The sequence below is a fragment of the Geotrypetes seraphini genome, chromosome 1 (assembly GCF_902459505.1).
Source record: "Geotrypetes seraphini chromosome 1, aGeoSer1.1, whole genome shotgun sequence".
Taxonomy (NCBI): domain Eukaryota; kingdom Metazoa; phylum Chordata; class Amphibia; order Gymnophiona; family Dermophiidae; genus Geotrypetes; species Geotrypetes seraphini.
In genome coordinates this window covers 388,682,227-388,707,135 of record NC_047084.1, presented here as the reverse complement: position 1 = coordinate 388,707,135, position 24,909 = coordinate 388,682,227, and the positions used below count along the sequence as shown (strand labels likewise).

The 24,909-nt window shown below is 43.4% G+C and overlaps 1 protein-coding gene across 5 annotated transcripts in view; it reads left to right on the top strand.

The window, feature by feature from the left end:
* NCBP1 (nuclear cap binding protein subunit 1) overlaps window positions 1-24,909 on the top strand; it is a 397,555-nt gene that overhangs the window by 326,354 nt on the left and 46,292 nt on the right. For all 5 annotated transcript variants that reach the window (XM_033917013.1, XM_033917021.1, XM_033917038.1 and 2 more), the window contains 3 exons: window positions 12,072-12,175; window positions 18,745-18,859; window positions 20,526-20,660. In XM_033917013.1, the coding sequence (XP_033772904.1) occupies window positions 12,072-12,175; window positions 18,745-18,859; window positions 20,526-20,660 (354 nt within the window). The remainder of the gene's footprint in view (window positions 1-12,071; window positions 12,176-18,744; window positions 18,860-20,525; window positions 20,661-24,909) is intronic.

Below are 24,909 nucleotides of genomic sequence, written 5' to 3'. Positions count from 1 at the left end.
GCAAGAGTGCCATATCAGTCACTGATCTGCATAGTTGGTGTCTTCGGTGCCTTGGTCCTGAGCACCAAGTACACTCTTGTCAGTGCTGTTCAACATTACAAAAGAAGGCTCAACAACTGCAGCAGGAAAAACTTTTTGGACAGATATGCTCTGCGCCCAATGTCGACACCGTGTTGAAGTCAGCACCACAATTGCCGCATCATTTGGCATCAACTTCCTTGGCACCAATGCTGACACCATCCAGTAAACAAGCTAAGAAGGATTCCCATTCCTCATCTCACCAAATGATGCCAGGATCTCTAGCATCGAGTAAACCAATGCATGCCAAACAGCATCAACAGCAATCTTGCTTTCCTTCGTTATAGGAAGTATCACCTCTGAGGTGTGCCTCTACATCGAGATCACCAATGCCTCGACACCCTGTACCAAACACGCCTTTGGTACCACATCTCACCAATCAAGATCAACTTTGCGATCAGAGACAAGAAAACTTCGTTTACGAAATGGAAAAGGTCAAAAACTGACAAAAACTGGAACAAGCACAAACAAAATCAACGCAGGTGCCATAAGGCGGTAAAAGGGGCCAAAAGAGACTACGAGGAAAAAATAGCGAAGGAGGCGAAGAACTTCAAGCCGTTCTTTCAATATATTAAGGGGAAACAGCCTGCGAAAGAAGCGGTGGGATTGTTGGATGACCATGGAATAAAGGGAGCGCTAAAGGAGGACAAAGCAATCGCCGACAAACTGAACACAGCATACCGGAACCCATCAGGCTATATACTGCAAATGAAGACGGAAAGCTGACAGGATTGACGGTCAGTCTAGAGGAGGTGTGTAGGCAGATTGATAGGCTTAAGAGAGCGATAAATCCCTGGGACCGGATAGCATCCATCCAAGGGTCATCAAGGAACTGAAAGGGACCATAGCTGAATTGCTTCAACTAATAGCCAATCTATTGATCAAATCGGGAAAGATTCTGGAAGACTGGAAAGTGGCGAATGTTACGCCGATCTTCAGGAAAGGTTTGAGGGGAGATCCAGGAAACTATAGACCGGTGAGTCTGAACTCGGTACGGAGAAAAATGGTGGAGTCGCTGATAAAGGACCACATCATTAATCACCTTGACAGACATGGGCTGATGAGGACCAGTCAGCATGGTTTTAGCAAAGGCAGATCGTGTTTGACGAACTTGCTGCACTTCTTTGAGGAAGTAAACAGACAGATAGACAAGGGCGACTCGGTCGACATTGTATATCTGAATTTTCAGAAGGCGTTTGATAAGGTTCCACATGAACGACTACTTTGGAAAATTGCGAGCCATGGAATCGAGGGTGAAATACTTACGTGGATTAAAAACTGGCTGGAGCATAGGAAACAGAGTGGAGGTAAATTGACAATACTCGGACTGGAAGAGCGTCACCAGTGGGGTGCCGCAGGGCTCAGTGCTTGGACCGTGATCTTCAATATCTTAATGATCTGGACATTGGTACGACGAGTGAGGTGATTAAATTTGCGGACGATATGAAGTTATTCAGAGAAATGAAGACACAGGGGGATTGCGAAGATTTGCAACGTGACATAATCATGCTCGAGGAATGAGCATCAACATGGCAGATGAGGTTTAATGTGGATAAGTATAAAGTGATGTATGTAGGTAAGTATGCACAGATAATGTTGTGAGGGGAGGAGCTTAACCAAGATGGCAACCTGAAGCTCAGGCTGAACGTGGAATGCCGTCGAGCCCAGTTTTCTCTTTACTTATGATATCTATGGTGAAGCGCAAATCCAAGACCTGGGTTCATTCTTTGGAACCTGGGCCACAGCCAATCTCTGGTCCGATGGATGCGTTCGTCCAGCGTGGAATCCAAGAGGAACTGGGAGGAAAGTGCTCGGTACGAGGTGGGGGTGTATCGGAGAGCCCCAATATCTCTTTCGAGGCAACTAGTGTCTTGCTGGAAGAGCAAAACACGCTGGCGCAGCCACACACCCCAAACTGTGTTGCAGGACATGGGAAGCGAGGGGAGTTATGCAGCTCCCTCCGAGAGCTGTGAAGAGGAGGAGGATGAAGATCTTGCGGTCCGGAGAGTTTTTGCTGCCTCAATACCATCGTTGCTGCCTTGCAGAGTCCAGGAATTGGCAGGGGAACTGCAAGAGTTACCTTCGAGTAAAACAACAGGTACTGTGGCACTTAAAGACTTGAAAAATAACTATTCATTAACTCTCTTGGAAAAGCCATCTGTAATTGATTTGAATTCTATTTGGGACACGATTTCATCCTTACAAATTTCTCTGGGAACTCAAATCCAAACTTTATCCACACATTGTGCCGGGATATTATCTGAGACTGTGACTCTACAACAAAGAGTGGGCAAATTGGAGAAGAAATTAATTGATCAAGAAAAGAAATTGGAAATTTTAGGAGCACAGAACCAGCTCCTTATAAAAGATAGTGGAAATATTAACTTTAAAATTGAAGTTTTGGAAAATTTATCAAGGAGACAAAACCTGAGATTAATATTCCGAAATCAATGATTACATCAGCACTGGATATGTTTAAGAGAGATTTATCGGAGGTACTGAAAGTCCCGCAAAACTCTTTTCCTCCTATTTCAAAAATTTATTACATTTCCTTGGGAAAGAAGAAGCCTACAGAGGATTATCATGAAATACCAATAGATATCTTAGATTTAACAAATATATTAGAGAAGACAGAATCAGAACAGTTAATTTCCGCTATACTCTTTGTTCAATTAGTTCTAGATTCAGATAAAGAGTGGTTGTTAAAGTTGTTCTTTAAATATAAAGATGTTTTGCTTCTGAATCAAAAAATAAGAATGTACCCAGATGTCTCCAGGCAAACACAAAGAAAGAGAAAACAATTCTTACTTTTGAGACCCCAGGTTTTAAAAATATGTGATACATTTGTATTAAGATTCCCATGCAATTGTTTTGTAAATTTCAAGGGGGCTAAAATCACTGTTCCCTCTAAGCTGAGCAGGAGTCCTCCACCCACAGTCTCACCAATAGAGGGTGCTGTTTTACTGTCACATTTTTCAATTGTGAGGGACAGGCAAGTTCTGCAGGACTCCAGGGAACATACCTGTCCTTAGCGACTGAAAATATTCCACCCCCTAGTGGTAGCAATGCAGCTGGAGGACACCTGCTCAGCTTAGAGGGAACACCGGGCCGGGCGGGCGGCCGCCCGCTAGATATATATTTTTTTATTCCACACAACTGTCGAGATTTATTTTGGATAAAGAGGTGACAACTGCAAGTACCCCAATCAATATCCAGGAATAATGCTCGTAGATAGATACTTGGGTTCACTTCAGGTCGCCTGATTTTTGGTTCCTTTAAAGTGATGATGGTGTAAATTAGTCTTCGATTTTATTGATACTCCTTCCTCAAGGTTTGTGGACTAATTAACAATTGAAGGACATATGTTTAATTTCCTTGTTATATTAATTATTTTATGATATTGGTTATATCTGGGAAACTGTTTATTTTCATTATGATTCTATTGTCATTAAAAAATTGAAATCTAATAAAGATTTTAAAATAAAAAAAATCTCATGCACAAATACAGGATGTCCGGGATGGTACTTGGAGAGACCTCCCAGGAAAGAGACTTGGGAGCTATGATCGACAAGTCGATGAAGCCGTCTGCGCAGTGTGCGGCGGCGGCGAAAAGGGCAAACAGAATGCTAGGAATGATAAAGAAGGGGATCATGAATAGATCGGAGAATGTTATCATGCCGCTGTACCGGACCATGGTGCGCCCTCACCTGGAGTATTGCGTCAAGCACTGGTCACCTTACATGAAAAGGACACAGTACTACTCGAAAGGGTCCAGAGAAGAGCGACTAAAATGGTTAAGGGGCTGGAGGAGTTGCCGTACAGTGAAAGATTAGAGAAACTGAGCCTTTTCTCCCTCGAACAGAGGAGATTGAGAGGGGACATGATTGAAACATTCAAGATAATGAAGGGAATAGACTTAGTAGATAAAGACAGGTTGTTCACCCTCTCCAAGGTAGAGAGAATGAGAGGGCACTCTCTAAAGTTAAAAGGGGAGAAGATTCTGTACAAACGTAAGGAAGTTCTTATTCACCCAGAGAGTGGTAAAAAACTGGAACGCTCTTACGGAGTCTGTCATAGGGGAAAACACCCTCCAGGGATTCAAGACAAAGTTAGACAAGTTCCTGCTGAACCAGAACGTACACAGGTAAGGCTAGTCTCAGTTAGGGCACTGGTCTTTGACCAGAGGGCCGCTGCGTGAGCGGACTGCTGGGCACGATGGACCACTGGTCTGACCCAGCAGCGTTCTTATCTGCAGCTGACTGGTGGACCCTGCAGGGACCTGCTCAGCCAGCCTGCTTGAACTGTGGAACTCGGGGATGTTCCCTAGTGCTGCCCGATTCAGGAAAATAAATTTGATTCAATTTTCCTGCCCAAGTAGATGTGTTTTTTTCAAATATCCTGGTGGGTTTATTTTATAGCCTCTTCACCCCTTTTATAGCCTCTTCACCCACTTTGCCCTCTCCTACCCACACTGGCGCTGTGGTGTAAAGAAAATAAACAAACAAAAAAGACTTTTCCTTTCTCTCTTAATCCTAGCACATGTTCGTGGTCTAACACCACAAAATAGAAAATAAAATTATTTTTTCTACCTTTTGTTGTCTGATCATTATTCAGATCTTATCGGTCCCCGGCTCCGGTTGGCTTCTGATAACTTGCTAGGGTCTCCTTCTTTCTCCATGCTAACCATCCATCTGCCATCTCTGTCCTCCCCTTCCGTTTCCCTTCCCTCCCCCGGAGGTCTGGTATCTTTCCTTTTTTTCATCTCCATCCACAGATCCACCTTTTCCGAATTACCCTTTCATTCCTCATCTCTCTCTCCTTCTCCACCACCCCAGGGTCCACCATGTCTCCCTTTCTCTTCCCAACTACCCTCCTATCCAGTACCTCTATCCCCCCTGCCACACCATCCCTTGTGTGCAACTTCTCTCCCTTTCTGTTCCTTTCCTCCCTAAATCCCATTGTCCACCATCTCTCTCTCACTCCTGTTTTAGATCCTTATTTCTTCTATCCTTTCCCCATCTCCCCTCTCCATGATCTCCCCTAAGTCCATCTCCCCCCTCCACCAAGTTCATTTCTCCCATCTATCTTCTCCCCATCTTTCCTCCAGTCTGCCAACTCCCCATCTCCCCTCTCCCTTCATCTATCTTTTTATTTTTTTTATGGCACTCCTAAGCCCCCAACACCACCACACCCCCGCACCTTTCCCAAAGAGAGTCCGGAAGAGGTCTGCCGAAACCGGTAGCAATCCACTCCTGACACTACTCCTTGAGTCTTCTCTTCACTGCGGCCTGCCCTCAGTGAAAACTTCCTGTTTCCGCGTGGGCGGCCGAATTGAGAGAAGACGCCCAGAGTAGTGGCAGGGTAGTGAATTGCATTCGCTACGGCAGCTTTTGCTTGCAGAACCGGAAGTTACATCAGAAGCAAGGACTCCAGTGGCAGAGAGAAAGCCCGAACGGGTCTCTTGTGCAGATCGGGGCAGCAAGGCTCTCTCCTTCCCGGCAGCAAGGCTCTCTCTTCTCCTCCCTGGCCAGGCAAAATCTGCGGTAGCAAGGAGGCCAACGAATCGGTAAGTCCAATTTTCTTCAATAGCAAACCGATTTGAATCGATTCACCCAAAGTGAATCGGCGAATCGATTTGAATCGCGAATCGGGCAGCACTAGTATCCCCTGCTGTTTGCTTACTCCTTGACGTGATCAGGAGTGCTAGCGCAAGCTGTACTGGCACCAATTGTGTTTCTTCAGAGCGCACACAGTGTCGGCTGTACTTTTCTCCCCCCTCTCACAGCATTTGAAGGTCCTAGGGTTTGAGGCTCAGTTTGGCTCTGGGCCAGCTGGCAGCTAAAGAGTCAGAAGAGACAGTTTTCCTGGTGGCAGAGGTCATCTCCTATTTCCAGCTACCCTGAGAGGAGCTCTGGCAGGCCACAGCATATCTTCCCAGCATCTGGTCTTTGAGTAGGGCTTTCAAAGCCCACAGGGCAGTTTGGGGAGGTCTGAAATTGTGGCTCTTAAGGTTCTATTTTGTTATAGCCCTGTTACCCCACCCCAGAAATCCTAAAATCACTGGCTTTTGAGGTCCTCTGGTGGAGTTACAGCTGTTTTTTCAGCGGGAAAGCCTGTTGGCAGCCATCTTGGATTTTTCCTGATTTGAATTCTAAGTTCTCAAACTTCTTCAAAAAACATTGTTTTTTATTCTAACTACCAGGGATGGAGTCCTCATGCTCCAATGATATGAATTCATGTGAGGTTTGTGCAGGTTAGTCACCTGAGGGATGTTCTGCACATGCTGGGGAAGTGGGGACCTCAGATTCAGCCTCTGACCACCTTATTACTGCTGCCAAACGAATGTTTGGACACTTGGGGGACAGTTTTGCCCGATACCTAATAAAGGTTCTGATGGTCTCAAACCGAAAAGAAAGCACTCCCTACATTAATGGAGCTAGACTGACCTATGACGCTTTTAGAAAAGCCATAAAAACTGCCTTATTCGACAGATATATCACCTAAACAGTAACTACACCAAACACTAAATCAAATTCTATTATTTCTAACATGTCCACCCCTGCGTATAAGTCTGAAATTTTTTTAACAATCTGTATATTGTAATTCGCTGCATTTAAAGATTCTGCATAATTAACTGACTATCTGCATATTGTAACTCACTGACTGTTCAGCTCTCTTCAATGTAAATAGCCTAGAAGTCTCACGATTATGGCGGTATAGAAGAATAAAGTTATTATTATTATTATTGAAGGGGGTTCTCAGTCTTCTGTGCCCTTTATGCCTGACTTTGTGAACTTGCTTTGGCAAGCCTATGTTGGCGGCACTGATGCGCCTTCCAGGTCAGTTGGAGAGAGACCATCTGCACAGCCTCCCTGTGTTTCAGCATCTGCTTCTCCACGGAGGCCTATTTCTCCCTCGGACACCGACAGCTGGTCAGATGGGGTCCTTGAAGATGATGATATAGTTGCTTATCCTCTTTCACAGACTGGGCAAAGTGGATCAGGGTCTGAGTGCTGCTGCAGACCAGGGCGAGGGCCCCTCTTCACAGGCTGTTCAGCTCTGCTGTCTTACAAATCTTCTCATTGAGTCTGTAAGGAGCTCAAAATTGAATCTCCTCAGCCTACTTCCAACTATTCCCTGTTGAGCGGGGTCCACTCTCAGCCTACCGTGTTTCCGTGGCATCCGGATCTGAAAGTCCTGATTTCCGAGCACTGGGGAAAACCCGGAGGACTCCCTTAAAGTGGCAAAATCAGTGTCCAAGCTATATCCTATGTACCAGGAGTTCCAGCAGATGTTTGCTATGCCTAAAGTGGACTCTGGTAGTTCAGGTGACCAAGCGCACATCCCTTCCCAATGAGGGGGGGTGTAGCTCTTAAGGATCAACAGGATCATAGACTGGACATGTTGCTCAAAAGGCAGTTTTGAGGCCTTGTCTCTAGCTGCTGTGACAGCCTCCTTTTGTGGCTCGAGCGTGCCATTCTAAATTGTGTGACCCAAGTGGTACGCATTCGGATCCCCAGTCCCATCTGTTGCTGGTGGGAGTGGACTATGTGTCTGATGCTTTGTATGATCTGTATTGGATAGTAGGCAAGGTCTCAGCTTATTTTGTGTCTCCTCGCAGAATCCTGTGGATCAGATATTGGGCTGTGGATTTGACATCCAAAGCCATACTCAGCAGTTTTCCTTTCAGAGGCAATATGCTGTTTGGCCAGGGGTTGAATTACCTCATGGTTAATGTCCAGGATCGTTGCCAAAAGTCGCTCCTGGACAGCAGGCCTAGGACCTCTAAAGGGGAAGCCTGTGAGTCCTTTCACAGCTCCTGCTGTTCACACCTTTTGTCTTCTTGGTCCTTGTCCCAAAGATCCTTTCAGAGAACATGACAGAGATTCTTTGGGAATAGAAAATCCCAGGGCTCCACCTCCCGTCCAGGTGGGCAGCCCTGGAGTAAAGGCCAGGGCATAGAAGCTTGCATCCTGGCAATGAATGTGTGGCTACGTGGATGTTGTCTAGCGTATTATGGCTTCCTGGACCATGGGATGAGTTGCATCTATCAAAGAAGGAAAGAACTGTCTTTGGCAGCAGGCTGGTTAATCTACTGAAGGCTTTAAACTAGAAGTGATGGGGCAAGGTGATCAAAATCCCCAGGTGAGTATAAGCCCTCAGATAAATAAACCACTGAATACCTCTAAACAGATGGGGAAAGGGGGCAAATTCTGAAAATAAGTATATACTAATGCTCAAAGTATGGGAAACAAGATTCTGGATCTAGAAGCTGTGATGGAAGATGAGTTGGATATGGTGGTGATCACAGAGACGTGGTTCACGGAGATCCATGACTGGGATATAGTTATACCGAGCTATAATCTCTTCAGGAAAGACAGGGTAGGAAGTAAAGGAGGGGGAGTAGTGTTATATGTTAAAGACCATATTAAAGCCACACAATTGCAGAATCTGCATGGCAAGGAAGAGGCACTGTGGATCAATTTGGAAAGATGGAATGGTGTGATATACGGGCCTCCTTCAAAGATGGAAGAAGTGGACAGAGATTTAATAGTAGACATTAAGAACATATCTTAAAAATAGGGAAGTTTTACTAAAAGGTGATTTTAACATGCCAGATGTTGATTGAGGTATCCCTATTGCGGGAGTCTTCTAGAAGTAGGGAGATTCTGGATTTTCTATAAGGAAAACTGTTCTAGCAGTTGGTAATGGAACCCAAGCGGAATGGGGTCATACTGGACTTAGTGCTTACAAAAGGGAATGTGTTTCTAATATTACAGTGGATAATCATCTGGCATCCAGTGATTACTGTGTGGTACGGTTTAATATTGAGATTGGTATAGAGAGGTTCTAGACTTTTAAAAAACTAACTTTGTGTGGATGGGGGATTACGTTGAGGAATTGGAATGTCTGGAAGGAGTAGAAATGCAGTGGGCAAAACTAAAAGGAGCGATTGCAAGGGCAACAAACCTTTTTGTGAGGCAAATAAGTAAAAAGAAGAGAAAAAGAAGGCCGCTTTGGTTCTCAAAAGTAGTAACTGAGAAGGTAAGGAATAAGAGGTTAGCTTTCATAAACTTCAAAGGATCACAGAAAGAGGAAGACAGGCAAAAATATCTGGAAAACGTACGAGAGGCTGGTCGCTTAGCCAGGAAAGCAGAAATGCAAATTAGAGAATGACACGGTGACAAAATTCATCACCGTTCCCGTCCCCGCGGATAACCGCAGGAAATAATCCCATGTCATTTTCTAGTGTCTATTTCAACCTCAGTCCTTCTACACCAGCATTCTTCAAAGCAAAGCTTGTGGGTCAGTGGTTGTGACCATTCATACTCTGATTCTTCCCTCTCTCCTTAAAAAATGACATGAAGATGGTTTCCCGCGGTTATCCGCAGGGACGGGAACGGTGATGAATTTTGTCACCATGTCATTCTCTAATGCAAATGGAAGAAAAAATAGCTGACACGGTAAAACGGGGAGACAAGACATTTTTTAGATACATCAGTGATAGGAAGATGTGCAAACGTGGCATTATAAGACTCAAAGGTGAAGGGGAGAAATATGTAGAAGCTGATAAAGAAGAGGCTGAATTGCTTAGCAAATATTTCTATTCTGTGTTCACGGCTGAAACGCCGAGAGCAGGACCACAGAAGACAAATGCAAATAGAGATGGAGCAGTAGACACTGATCGATTTTCAGAGGGTTGTGTTTGTGAGCAACTAGCTAAATTAAAGGTAGGCAAAGCAATGGGGCCGGATGGTGTACATCCAAGGGTACTGAAGGAACTTAAGAGAAGTTCTGATGGCTCCACTGACTGACCTTTTTAATGCTTAACTATAGTCGAGGGTGATACCAGAGGACTCTGAAGAAAGGCAGATGTGATCTCTCTCCACAAAGAAGTAGGGAATTACAGGCCAGTAAGTCTGAATTTTATGGTAAGCAAATAATTGGAAACATTTTTAAAACAGAGAATGGTGACGTTTCTGGAATCTGGTGGATTACAGGACCGGAAGCAAATATGGATTCACTAGAGCATGGGTCTCAAAGTCCCTCCTTGAGGGCTGCAATCCAGTCGGGTTTTCAGGATTTCCCCAATGAATATGCATGAGATCTATATACATGCTCTGCTTTCAATGCATATTCATTGGGGAAACTTTGAAAACCCAACTGGATTGCGGCCCTCAAGGAGGGACTTTGAGATCCCTGCACTAGAGGTAGGTCTTGTCAGACAAATCTGATCAATTTCTTTGACTGGGTGACCACAGAATTGGATAGAAGGAGTGCACTAGATGTGGTGTATTTAGATTTTAGCAAAGCCTTTGACAGTGTTTTACACAGGTGTCTAATAAATAAACTGAGTGCCCTCGGGATGGGCCCAAATGTGATAGGCTGGGTCAGGAACTGGTTGAGTAGAAGGCAACAGAGGGTAGTGGTCAATGGATGTTACCAGTGGTGTGCCTCAAGGTTCTGTTCTTGCCTGTTCTTTTTTAACATTTTTATAAACGATATTACATTTTTATAAACGATATTGCTGAAGGGCTATCTGATAAGATTTGCCCCTTGTGGATGATACCAAAATCTGCAATATGTGAATAATATGAAGAAAGACCTAGTGAAGCTTGAAGAATGGGCTGAAATTTAGCAGCTAAAATTTAATGCAAAGAAATGCAAGGTCATGCATTTGGGCTGCAAAAAACCAAGGGAACAGCACAGTGTAGGGGGTGAAGAACTTATGTGCACAACAGAAGAGCTGGACTTCGGTGTGATTGTATGTGGTGATCTTAAGGTGACTGCAAAAGCTAGAAGGATGCCAGGGTGCATAGAGAGACGTATGGCCAGTAGGAAAAAGGAGGTATTGATGCCCCTGTATAAGACTTGTGAGATCTTATTTAGAATATTGTGTGCAATTCTGGAGACCGCACCTTCCAGAAAGATATAAAAATGATGGAGTCGGTCCAGAGGAAGGCTGCTAAAATGGTTTGTGGTCTTTGTCATAAGGGGTATGAGGACAGACTTAGAGATCTTAATATGTATACTTTGGAGAAAATTCGGGAGAGGGGAGATATGATAGAGACATTTAAATACCTACATAGTGTAAATGTACATGAGTCGAATCTCTCATTTGAAAGGAAGCTCTGGAATGAGAGGGCATAGGACAGGGATGGGGACAGTCGGGTTTTCAGGATTTCCCTAATGAATATTTATTGAAAGCAGTGCAAATAGATCTTATGCATATTCATTGGGGAAATCCTGAAAACCCAACTGGATTCCGGCCCTCGAAGACCGGAGTTGCCCACCCTTGGCATAGGATGGAATTAAGAGGCTCAGGAGTAATCTAAGGAAATACTTTTTTACAGAAAGGGTTGTAAATGTGTGGAACAGTCTCCTGGAAGAGGTGGTGGAAACAGACTGTCTCTGAATTCAAGAAAGCATGGGATAGGCATGTGGGATCTCTTAGAGAGAGGAAGAGATAGATAATGGTTACTGTGGATGGGCAGACTTCATGGGCCATTTGGCCTTTATCTGCCATCATGTTTCTATGAAGTTTTTTCCATTTGGGCTTATAGCTAGTGTACCAAATCGGTGTCATTGAACATGGGGGGAGGTGGGGAAGGGGACAGGAGCTCAATTATGCAGGTAAATGGAGTATGTGCTTATGCAACATGCTTAATGGCAAGTACTGTAATACTGGTACACTGAGGTCATGTGTAGGTGCCAAGGCTAAATGCTGAAATGCTGTGAATGCCAAATGTCATCCTTTACACTTTGCATTTTAAATCACATTGTAATTACTGTATTTCTTTTGTAATGAGGGATATAGGGTATATGAGCAACTGAAAAAAGTGAGCACTGTTCGTAAAATGAAAATTCACATGCGGACTTTGCTGTGAGTAGAATTAATTGAAGGCCCTAGTTCTTAAATCCTATAGATCCCACTTGCAGTCGGTGGAAACAAGTGGCTTTTGACATGTCTAATTTACTTTCTGTTTTTACAGATGATTGCTGTACTGATTGACAAGATGATTCGAACACAGATTGTTGATTGTGCTGCTGTAGCAAACTGGATTTTCTCTCCAGAGCTCTCTCATGATTTCACAAGGTACAGTGTTTAAAAAGGATTATTTGAACAACTTGTTGTCATAGACTATCAAAAAAATAATAGTAATAATAATTTTCACTAATTTTCTGTCAAAGAAATTTCATATATTCAAATCTGTTTGTAGTGTGACAGATGCTTCATTCCTGAACCTGTGGGTAGTCAATTCCTTCTCGCGAGAATTCTTGTATGGAGTTTCATTAGCATTCTGTTGCTCTGCCTCCCATCCTTCTGGGATATCTTCCAGTTCTTCAGTTATCAAGTTTTCAAGTTTCAGGTTTTATTATAAATTTGATTCAATCGCAATATTATAATTTCAAAGTGATTTACAAATAAAAGAAGGGGTCTATACTGTTTAAAATACATTGACGACAAAGATATTACAAACTTTCACATAGGGGAGCGGGAGGAACTACAATAAATATAAGAAAGAAAGACAAAAAAGGTCAAAACATGAGGGGAGTAAAAGTTTTTGTTTTTAGAAAGAAGCAGTGAATTATCTTGCGTAAGTCAAAACATAAGGGGGGGTAAAAGATTTCTCTCTTTTTAAAGAGAAGCATTGAATTGTCTTGCGTAAGTCAAGTCTCGAAAGCATCCTTATATAACCAACATTTTAGCATTCCTTTGAACTTTAAGTGTTTTTTCTTCTTTAATATAAGCTGGCAACGCATTCCATATTGGAGCTGTGACTGAAAAGATAGTATCTCTTCGTGTATTTATGATTCGTAGGGACGGGACCACGAGCAGATTTTTTCCCTCAGATTTTAGCGTTCTAATTGGAATGTATGGGATAAAGTGTCTTTCCAAGAATGTTGGAGCTTTAACAGTTAGTATTTTGAAAGTTAGTAAAACTATTTTATAAGAAATTCTGTGGGCTATCAGTGAGATGGTAGGAGCCTCTGTTTTCTGCTCATGTTTTATCAATTAAATTTGATCTTTTTGGCAACCGTTTTCGAGACTTTTTGGTGCTGCAGAGGATTCCATTCCTGGGTCAGCTCTGACTGAGGGAAAGCACAGATTCCAAGGTTGAGGGTCTGCTTCCAAGGGGCAGACTGCTTTGCAGTGTACTCACTTGCACAGCCTGCATCAACAGTTCAGGGGCTCAGGGACCGTTCCCTTGGGAGCAAGGCTTGCCCCAGATTCATCTGCAGTGGGCTTGAGTACAGGCTGAGTGGCTCTGTGGTGGTTTTTCCAGGATCAGGCCCAACTGATTTCCTCCTGTCGTTTGCGTGCACAAGATAATAACAATTATTTCTATATTGCTACCAGGCGCACGCAGCACTGAACATGCAAGAGACGGTCCCTGTTCTGAACAGCTTACAACCTAATTATGACAGACACAGCGGGGGCTAAAAGGTTATAGGAGACTATTAAGGGAATGACAGATAGATATATTGGTTGGGTTAGTATATAAATGCAGCTTCAAATAAGTGAGCTTTTAGTGTGGCTTTGAATACCGCCAGAGATGGAACCTGACATAGCATGATCCAGTGGGGATTGAGGTCTCCAGAAGACACAAGCAGTCTGGATTCCAGGCTTGTTGAGGCTGAGGTTCTCCCAGCACACAGTATAGCACAGTGAATAACAGGTTCAGCGTGGCCAGCAAAATCGGGAGGGGGAGGAGGGTTGTTCTTAAAATCAAATTTTTTTGTGGTTCTGGGGTTAGAGTTAGATTCTCCCACCTCTAAAATAGCTAATTTTTAGTCCCCAGTGTAGATCCTTAACTATATTTGTTGCTAAAATTGTTGCTGCTGCAGCCATCTTGAATTTCCTGATCTGAAAATAGCCTCTGCCTCAAAACACCTCGATTTTGCTTAAAAACAGGTGTGATGGACTCCTCAGGGATGGTGTGATGGAACTCCTCTCGTATGAGGAAAGACTAAAATGGTTAGGGCTCTTCAGCTTGGAAAAGAGATGACTGAAGAGAGATATGATTGAAGTCTATAAAATCCTGAGTGGAGTAGAACAGGTTTTACTCCGTCAAAAATTACAAAGACTAGAGGACACTCGAAGTTACATGGAAATACTTTTAAAACCAATAGGAGGAAATTTTTTTCACTCAGAGAATAGTTAAGCTCGGGAATGCATTGCCAGAGGTTGTGGTAAAAGCGGATAACGTAGCTGGTTTTAAGAAAGGTTTAGACAAGTTCCTGGAGGAAAATTCCATAGTCTGTTATGAAGAAAGACATGGGGGAAGTCACTGCTTGCCCTGGATCGGTAGCATGGAATATTGCTACTCCATGGGTTTTGGCCAGGTACTAGTGACCTAGATTGGCCACCGTGAGAACGGGCTACTGGGCTTGATGGACCATTGGTCTGACCCAGTAAGGCTATTCTTATGTTCTTATGTACCTTGGATTCATGCCACGTTTGTGGTGGATGGTCGTCTGAGTATCATCTATGTTCCACGTGCCGTGTAGCACGTGGTGTGGGGAGGCAGGAACCACTAGCTTAGCCTCCTCTCTGATCCTTCTGGAGGGGGGTTGTTAATGCCTAGTTGGTCCAAGGGCCAGGAAATAAGTCCAGATTTGAACTGGGGAGCAGCACAACTGTGTCCCCGGCAAAGTGCAGCCATGATGCGACCACAAATCCCCATCATCAGCATCTGCAGGGCCGTCTGTATGCCCTGGTCAGTGGTTCCCCATGAATTTATCAATATTTTTAAAGCTTACATGATTAACATGGGCCGGTACCGTAACTAATGCACGCCAGACAAAAACGCGCCGACAATCCCGCACAAGACATGTGCGCGTGACTTTAAAACAGTTCCTGTTAGCGCTCTGAAGGGAGGTTTTGGGGGGGAACCCCCCAGTAAACTTACAAGTGTTTGCGCTTCTGTTGGGGGGGGGACCCCCTCATTACAGTGGAAACTGCCGTTTTCCTTCGATTTTTGCGTATTCGGCACTTTTCAGTTTAGTTGGGGGGGGTTTCCCCCTCCACACACTCCCAACGGCAGCGCAAACACTTGTAAGTTTAGTGGGGGGTTTCCCACACACCCACCCTCAGAGCGCTATCAGGAACTGTTTTAAGGTTGAGCGCATAAGTCCTGCGTTGGATTGTCGGTGTATTTGTGTCTGGTGTGGTGTTGATGTGTCACCACAAGGGCCACATGGAATCCTTGTGGATCGCAGCCTTGCTGCTGGAATCTGCGAGGATCGTGGCACCCCAAAGAGTGCAATTTCCCAGTAACAGTGCCATGCACATGATAGGGAGGTTCAGTCTGAGGGCACTATTTCAATGCCTTTACTCTCCCAGTCAGGGTCCTCTTTAGCAGGAGATGCTGCTTCATTTCTAGGGGACCACATCTGGTGGAGGACACGACACTGCGCAGTCTGTTTAAACCTTCAGCGCTTTTGGAGGTGATCATGGAATCCCTCCAGGAATTAAAGATAGAAACTCCACAGTCCTGTGCTACATAAAGGCACAGATATCCTGTTTTCCCTCTCATCAAGATATTATGAAATCCTCACTTACCATTGGGAGGTCCCAGAGAGGCCCCTTCTGGTGGCCAAATCCATGGCAAAGCTCTTATCCAATGGATGCAGAATTTAACCAGTTCTTTGTTCCTCTGAAAGTAGATTCATTGGTGGTGCAGATTACAAACAGGTTACAAAGCATATCTCCCTTCCTATTGAAAGCATGCCCAGGACCACAGGCTAGATTTTGTTCATAAGAAGCTTTTTGAGACCGCAGCCTCAGGTTTAAAAGCGGCTGCGGCTACAGCTTTTGTCGCCTAGGCTTAACACTCCAAGTTGCACCATAATTCGGAGACTATTGTTGGGCGGTAGCTCCAGTTTTTAATGCCTGTACTGGATTATGTAGCTGATGCTCTATATGACCTTTTCAGAGTCATGAGCAAAATGTCTGCTTTTACTCTTTTTGAAAGGTCTGGATGATCTTATGGCCATTCTGAATAATCTTATGGCCAGTGTGCGAATCACAAGCTGAAGTCTTTACCAGACAGTAGGCCTTGAGACCCTAGGAAGTAGGGTAGCTGTAATTTTCAGGCCTCTAGATCAGGGGTAGGCAATTCCGGTCCTTGAGAGCCAAAACCAGGTCAGGTTTTCAGGATATCCACAATTAATATGTATGAGATGAATTTGAATGCACTGCCTCCTTGAGATGCAAATCTATCTCATGCATATTTATTGTGGATATCCTGAAAACCTGACCTGGCTCCGGCTCTCAAGGACTGGAATTGCCTACCCCTGCTCTAGATGATATCACCAGTTCTCAGGAGTGCTTTTGAGCCAAAGATCCTTTCAAAACTCCATACAAAGATAGGGGGGGAGGGGCCAGGTGCCCCCAATCTTCAGGATCCCACTCCACCAGAACGCCCAAGAATCAGTTATGATTCCAAGCTGTCAGCTGAGCTTTCACATATTGGAGGGAGGTTATCGACCTATTGGGAAGTGTGTGAAGAGATCACCACAGACCACTGGCTGCTGGACATTATATGGGAGGGGTACACGCTTGAGTTCTGTTTTCCCCTCCCAGACCTTTTTCTAAACACATTGGCTAGGAGACTGGAAAAATTGGCCAAATTCCAAGCAACTGTGTAAAGGTTGCTGGACCTGGAAGCAATAGAGCCCATACCAGAGGAAGACTTGGGCTTCTGCAGATACTCAGTATATTTCAGTGTTCTTCAACCTTTTTACGCCTATGGACCGGCAGAAATAAAAAAATTATTTTGTGGACTGGCATCGGTCCGCAGACCGGCGGTTGAAGAACACTGGGCTAAGTTGTAGGCCAGACCCTGCCCATCTTTACCCAATCTCCACCCCAGGCGCTGTAACACTATTTTTTTCCATTTATTTTTCATATAAACACACAATATAATCTTATTAACAGCACATAATGGTTAACCACAAAATTAAACTACACAAAGCACACTGTATACTTCTCAACATTTATTCTTACCAGAACACAGATAACCCCTATGCAAATACAGGACCAAAAACTAAAAGTACAAACAAACCCTAAGATGCAAAGCTCTGCATGGAGTACAACCCCAGAGAAAAAGAAACAAATGCATTTCTTCATGAACAGTGCAAAATACTGACAGCAAATGTAAATTCTCAAAATTGGCACAATTCAATCACTAAATTAAAAAATAAAATCATTCCCCCTACCTTTATTGTCTCCCTCCCTCCATGCTATGCCTTCTGGCCTGCTCCTGTCTGGCCATTTTATTCTGACCCCGGTGTTATCTTCAGGCCAGCTCCCTCTTCCTAACTCTGACGCAGTGCACAAAGCTGCGGGCAGCGGCTCCTTGCGTGTTCCACGCCTCATCTGGAAGCCTTCTCTCTGACTTGACATCAGAGAGAAGGCTTTCCGGTTCAGGTGCAGGATGCATGTAGGAGCCGCTACCCGTGGCTTTGTGCACTGAGTCAGTGAGGAAGAGGGAGTCGGCCCGAAGATAACGCCGCATCGATCGCAGCGCAGTCCAGCGGTTGAAGGACACAGTTTTGGGCCTGATGCATGTGCCAGCCCTGTGGACCGGAAGGAAATTCTGTGGACTGGCACCGGTCCATGGACCGGTGGTTGAAGAACACTAAAACTTCATAGTGCCTAAGAGAGGCTCAGAAGACAGGAAGCTGATTCTAGACCTCAAAGCTGTGAATGCAGCCCTCATGATACCCCGTTTCCAAATGGAGATGCTGAGGTCAGTGATTACATCAGTGGCACTGGAGAAATTTCTCACCTCCCTGGATTTGACGGAGGCCTAACTGCACATTCCCATTTTTCCAGAGCACAGGAAGTTTTTGCGATTCCATGTGCTGGAACACTTCTTGCTACTATTTGACTACAGCACCTTTATTCAGCTAAGTAACTGGAGGGACAAGTGACTAATTTTTTCATTCTCTGTTCAGGTCAGTGGGGCATTGCAGGACAGTGAACTTTTTGTCTTTCACTTTTATATATATTTATTTATTGCACATTGTTTGCACTTGACTTGCACTTTAAAGCACCCAGGAGCACCCAGATGATGGTGTGCGGCTGGCAGTGAGTGATAATCTCTGCTCAATGTTTGCTGGCTTTGCTATTCTAAGCAGAAGAGCTACTCTTTGAATCGCTCTTTAAAGCTCATGCTGAGGGTGCTCCTTATCTTAAAAATTTAGATTTGAGGTTTATATATTTTTGGTGAAGTTTAGGGAGTTAATTTTCCTGCAATGTCCTAGGGCACGTCCAACTTATATTTTGGTATCTTTTAAGGATATTTTGTCTTGGGGATTTTGCTATAATTATTTAAGCAGAACAGACAAGTGTCTCCAAGAGTGAACCTGTCGTACCCCTCCCTATTCTATTTCCTCTCCAGGGCTGACCATCTGCTTTGGTATGAGCTGAGAAATTGGATAACAGCCCAGTAGGATGGGAGGCGGAGCAAAAGAATGCTAATGAAGCTCCCTACAAGAATTCTCGCGAGAAGGGATTGTCTACCCACAAGTTCAGGAATGAAGTGTCTCTCTACTAAAAAGATTATTGAGTTAAGAACCTAATCTTTTCATATTTAGCATTCTGATTTAATTCTGCAAGTGGATAAATTCATTCTGTTAAATGCTTTTTCCTAGGTTGTACATTTGGGAAATCTTACATTCTACAATACGTAAAATGAATAAGCATGTGCAGAAGATCCAGAGGGAGCTGGAGGAAACCAAAGGAAAATTGGAAAAGCAGCACAAGCGTGTACGGAAGTATAAACACTGATTTTCTAGAGCTCAAACATCATTAAGACAAAAGTGGTTAGAAATGTAGATGGCAGTTAATCAGTGATTCAGCTATAGTTTAGATTTCTAAATTAAAATGTTTCTAAGTTTGGGAAGAATTCTCATGTTTATCAAAATAAGAAAAGACTATTGCTTCAACTCATATTTTTTTAAGGACAAAACCTCAGTTCTGTTGTGCAGATATAGGATTCTGTACTGAAGCCATTGTCTATTTATAGTCATGAACTTTCCAGAAGGGTGTCACTCAAATCTATCAACTCCTGCCCTTCACCAGTGGAGAATAGCTCCCTCTTCAGTTTTTCCTTCTGCAAGCAAACTGAGAAGTGTGTTCCGATCTCTGCTTTCTCTTGTCGGGGCCTTCCGTGCACCGTGTTATTGATGACATCATCAGTAATGCGGAAGAGGGAATTCCCCAACGAGAGAAGGCCGCGAAGCAGCCTGTTTAGAGTGTCTCCGGCCCGATGCTGCTCTCGAGGGAGGTATGTAGGGCTCGTGGTCGGCGGGGTTCAGATGGTCGGCGGGCTGGATCCATTCCATGCAATGATCACTCGATGCCAGATCACTCATTGTAATATCAGAAACACTTTCCCTGTTTATAAGCACTAAGTCTAGTATGACCCCATCCCACATGAGCTCTCATTACCAGTTCTCCTTGTAGAGAATCCAGGATCTCCCTAATTCTAGTAGACCTCACAATAGGGTATAAAGTATACCGCAAAAAATGAAGGTAACAACAAGTGCCTGTGTGTTTAATTCGCCAAGAATCGCAGCGATTCATGACGAATTAAACACACAGGCACTTGTTGTTACCTTCATTTTACCATGGACCCCTGACGAAGGCCTGTTGGTTGGTAAAAAGGTTTTATATCATTGCATTTTAACTTTGGTACAATAAATTTTGCCTGCATCTTGTACACTGTCTGCAGTTTTTGTTTGGTTTTCCTTATAGACAACTTCACTGGTTGCCGTTTGAGGCAAGAGTTTTGTTTAACTTTGGTTGTATTTGTTTTAAAGTATTATTTGTTTTAGCCCCAGCTTATCTTGAATTGCATTTTGAATTTCATGGAATGAACATGAATACACACAAATCTTACTTGGTTTGCGATTCCATCACCCAAATCTTGTCATTACACAAGATTTTTTTTAAATCAAACTTTTGCATTCCAGGCTAGTAAAATGAATACCTAGTGTAGTACTCTAATTCCTCAAGCTCAGTCTTATCATTCTTTTAGAAAAGTATTGAAAACCAATTTGTTTGATAAATTCATATCTTGATTGTTTAGTACTGTGTTTATGACATGTATATGATGTGTATTTATATGATTCGCTGACCAGCTTTTTTTGACATGAACCGCCTAGAACTCATTGGTATGGCGGTATACAAAAATAAAGTTTATTATTATTTCTTCAACATTTTATTTAAAAAACTCAAATTAGATTGCTGTTGTAAATATCCAGGAAGTTTATTCCAGTCATGAGGACCCACACACTCATCTTGAATTCCTGAGGAAGTCATGAGCTGTATACAAAAATATAGTCTGCAAATTACTTTGGTATATTAATATAATTTACAAAGGTTTTGATTCTGTAGCATTCATCTTACATGCCTGCTTTTTCATTCCCAGAGAGATAGTGATGATGACGACGATCGGAGCAGTGATAGGGAAGATGGGCCACTGGAAGAACAGATTGAGCGACTGCAGGAGAAAGTAGAGTCTGCTCAGAGTGAGCAAAAGAATCTCTTCCTTGTTATATTCCAGGTAACCATGTGTATATGTTTGGTTTATGTATTTTTCCTCAATTTAGTTATGCTGTGAATATTAAACAAGAATCCAGGTACTGCATGCCTAAAAAATTTTTGTAAATTCATATGGCACCATAATACTAGAAACAGGTGAAACCATCAAAATTTCAAAACCAAAAAATAAATTTCACCAGAATTTAAAGCTTAAATCTCGATTTATACATATAGTCTTAAACAGATAAAGCATTAAATGTAGATGTGTATGGGGGTAAAGCCTCAGGCACGATTCAGAACTAAAATTCTCACAAACCATTTAGTGCCACCTCATCAGCATAAAAACCCCTTGATTCTTTCCTCAATTCAAAAAAATTCCTTAAATATATATAAATCATTCTCACCATGAGTTATAAAATTACTGTCTAACACTTATCTTTATTCATAGCTCACGCGTACATTTTCTTACACTTGATGGAAGCAAGCCATGCAGTCGGCGCTGATGATGGGCAATGTTTTAGCTTACTCTAACTGCTTCAGGGTCATAGGGACTATTGCACAATTGAATCGGCAGCAATGCTTACTATTCAACATGGAGCATAATGGCACAGGTTTGTGAGAACTTTAGTTCTGAATCATGTCATGAAGTTTTTCCCCCTTGCACATCTACAGTTAATGATTTATCTGTTTAAGACTGTATGTATAAATCGAGATTTAAGCTTTAAATTCTGGTGAAATTTATTTTTTTGTTTTTGTAAGTTCATATGGCCCCCAAAAATGTTAGTTTTGTGCCATAAATTATACTGCAGTACAGTAGAGTAGGGGACACTTCATTGAACTGCTAGTACCAGAATTGGAACAAGCTTAAGAAGGTATATTTTCAGGCAACACATAATTAAGCTGTGGAATTGGTTTGCCTGAGGGTATGTTCAAAGTTAATAGGGTATCCAGTTTTCCTAGATTATATGGCTTTGGTAAGGAACACAAAACTGTTCCCACAGAATCACCATAGGAAATTAGGGCCTGGATTGAAGCATCAAGTTGTCCTGTAGCTGTAGTAGCACATCCCTTCTTTCATGCTATGATTTACCCTCCCATACTGGCTCAGGGGTAGGGGGAGGACAGCAACAGCATAATGCCTTTGGTTTTACCATCATCTTTTCTTGCTGTGGCATGAAGTGTGGCAGTTTGATTCAAGAAGTAAAAAGCATGCCACCACCAAGGGTTGCAAAGGAGGGTTCGGCTCACAGTGCAGTCACTGCAGTCATCCTAATACTGAGCCAACATGGGAAGGTGATTGAGGTACATGAGGAGAGATGAGAGTTGAGAAAGTGACTAGGTGGGATAAGGAAGTGGAAAAGTTGCAGGGCAGAAGTAGGGGGAATGGAAGGGAGATGGGTGTTCAAGGAAGTGTTGAGGGGTTTGAAGTGTAATAAAGAGCAAGGAGAATGGGATGTGTGGTGAGTGAAAGAATTGAAGGGGTACAAGTGAAAAAGGGGTAAGATGAGATATGAATGAAGGGTGTGGAGTGTTTTAAATGAGAAGGGATTGGTTATTTCTGATGTTTCTAAATCTTCCCTTTCCTGCTCCATGATCTCACTTTTTTTTCTCCTCATGTTCAAAGATGGGTCTGTAGAAATTGATCAAGAGAATTAGGATTGAATAAAAATTAATGGCTCCACATGTCATGCTAGAATTTTTTGACCCACTTTTGCAAAGTATGCACATCAACACTGTCATCACCATAAAAAATACCTACATGTGATGGTAAATCACAATTGGAGAGACTCCTTCAATAGTAAAAAACTATCAGCACATTTGTTAAATCGCACAGAAAGGTGCTCAGTGCATACTTCCATTTCAGTAGCAATAGCAAAAGAGCCTGTTCAACAGACACTTTTACCAGCTAAGGTGAAGGAAGAGATTTTTTTTAAGTTCAAAAATGTTTTATTAAATTTTACAGAACCGCAAAAACAAAACAGAACATATTTTAAAGAATACGTGAATTCAGTATGTCCATCTGTAGATCTGTATATCTACAGATGGCCAGTGTGGCCATCTGTAGATATACTGTATTTGTGTCCACTAGGTAGGATTGTTTGTAGACATTGTTTCTCTTTTTTGCTTATGCTGATGATTTACAATTATTTTTGCCTTTGGATGGTGATGGAAGTGCACGGATAGGTTTGTATCCACCTGTTTGAACAGTGTGAGGAAATGGTTATTGTGGAGTGTGTGTTTTTTTTGTTTGGAATAATTAATTTTTATTCAGAAAAAAAATGAACAGACAGAACAAAATGAACAGACAGAACAAAGAACCATGGCAAAGACAAGACTGAAGAGCAATATACAAAACTAGCCATTTAGCAATAGATATTCAGAAATCACAAGCTCCCCTACCAAGGGGAAACAGCCATAATAGTCTGTTCAGATTTTACAGTTTGTTGTCCCCCAAGCAGTACACAAATACCCAACCCCACACTCCCTCCTGAGTGATTGAAGAGAACAAGTAAAACCTACAAGGTATGCACCTCTGTTATGACCATTTCCCAAAGTGACTGGTACAGCTGTTGCTGTGTCTTCGCCCCTGCACCCAAGTTCCCAGTGGGATACTTCTTTTAGAGACCGCTTCCACCCCACCACATCAGAGATGGCTCCATCCATCCACAATAGGAGCACCCCCTGTTGAGCCACCAGGAGGGCAATAAACAGAAAGCGCCAGTGCTCAGCCAACAATCCCTGATCCAGCACCTCCTTATATGATACTCCTGTCCCAAAATGAGTATCATATAAGAGCACTGAAGAGGCACCCCCCTAAGATCTTAATCAGGAAATTCAAAACCCCATTCCAGTAAACACGCAACGCCGGGCATTCAATAATCTTATGCAGTAAGGTCCCTTTCATGCATTTACACTTCACACATACATCAGAGTCCCAGAAGCCCGCTCACACTTCCCAGGTCCTAGTAAAGTAAGTACGATGCAGCAGCTTGAACTGTAATTCCTGCAGTTGAGCATTTCTAATCCCCTGGATTATGTTAGAATGCATGTAGTCAAGACTTCTACACTAACGGGTTCCCCCAGCTCTGTAGACCATTTAGATGCCAAGGTGTGCAGCTGTGAATCCATGCACTCCTCACGGGCCAGCCCATACCAAGTGGAGAGGGAGTTTAAGGTGAAGGGGAGAGAGAGAAAAAGTTGATCCAACTTTAAGAAATGAGAACCCTGAGGGTTCCGCCGACAATGTTGGAGGTAAGCAAAAAAACGGTATGCTTGGTAACGAGCATCGGTGGTGAAAGTCATCATAGGAGGGAAACACCTGGTTACCCAAATCAGGTGGACAGACATGACCAAGACAGAGGCCAGTACCGAATCGCTCCTCCAGCCCTCGTGCCCCCCTACACCCCTGGAGGGAACGCGTGGCTACCACAGAGTGGCCGAAAAGACCAATTTCCCTGACCTACTCTATCTCCACCAGAGCAGAGCTCGCCGCAGAGTGTCCAACCACACCGAAATGAAGCCCCCCCGAGGCCTCTTCCACTGAGGGAGATCCAAACATGCCAGAGCGCGGTGTGGAGCCACCCAGGAGTCGAGTAATCCTGCATTAGCAAAACAGAAGTGAGACATATATAGTTCATGGACCCATCGTAACAAGGCAGCAACGTTGTATAAACGAATATCCGGCAATGCTAACCCCCCTATTCCTACTCTGAGTTAGCTTCCAAAACCTTATATGGGCCCGGCGATTGTGCCAGAGAAAAGAACCAATAAAAGATTTATAAGCCCTTTCGTCCACTCCCTTGAGCCATAAGGGAGTCATCTGCAGAGGATAAAGAATCTTAGGGAGCAGAACCATTTTAACAAGAGCCACCCTACCCGAAAGGGAGAGAGGTAGCTCCCCCCAATGGAGACAATAGTCACGTAACTGCGCGTATTACGAAGATACACACAAGCCCAATCTGCGCTAAGAAAAATCCCTAAGTATTTAATCTCCCCACCGCCCAACGAAAAGGGAAATCAGGCAGATGACGCAAGGGGAAGTTACCGGCATGGCCTTAGTCAGGAGAGGGATGGACACCAGGGCATTGCTTACAAATAACAGCATGTCATCCACGAACATGATGATCTTAGTCTTCCAACCCTACCCTTATGCCTGTTATGTTGGAAGAGGCCTGAATCTTATTAGCCAAAGGTTCCAATGACAGAATGAACAAAAGCGGGGATAATGGGCACCCCTGTCATGTCCCCCTTTGCATCTGTGTGGTTGGGAC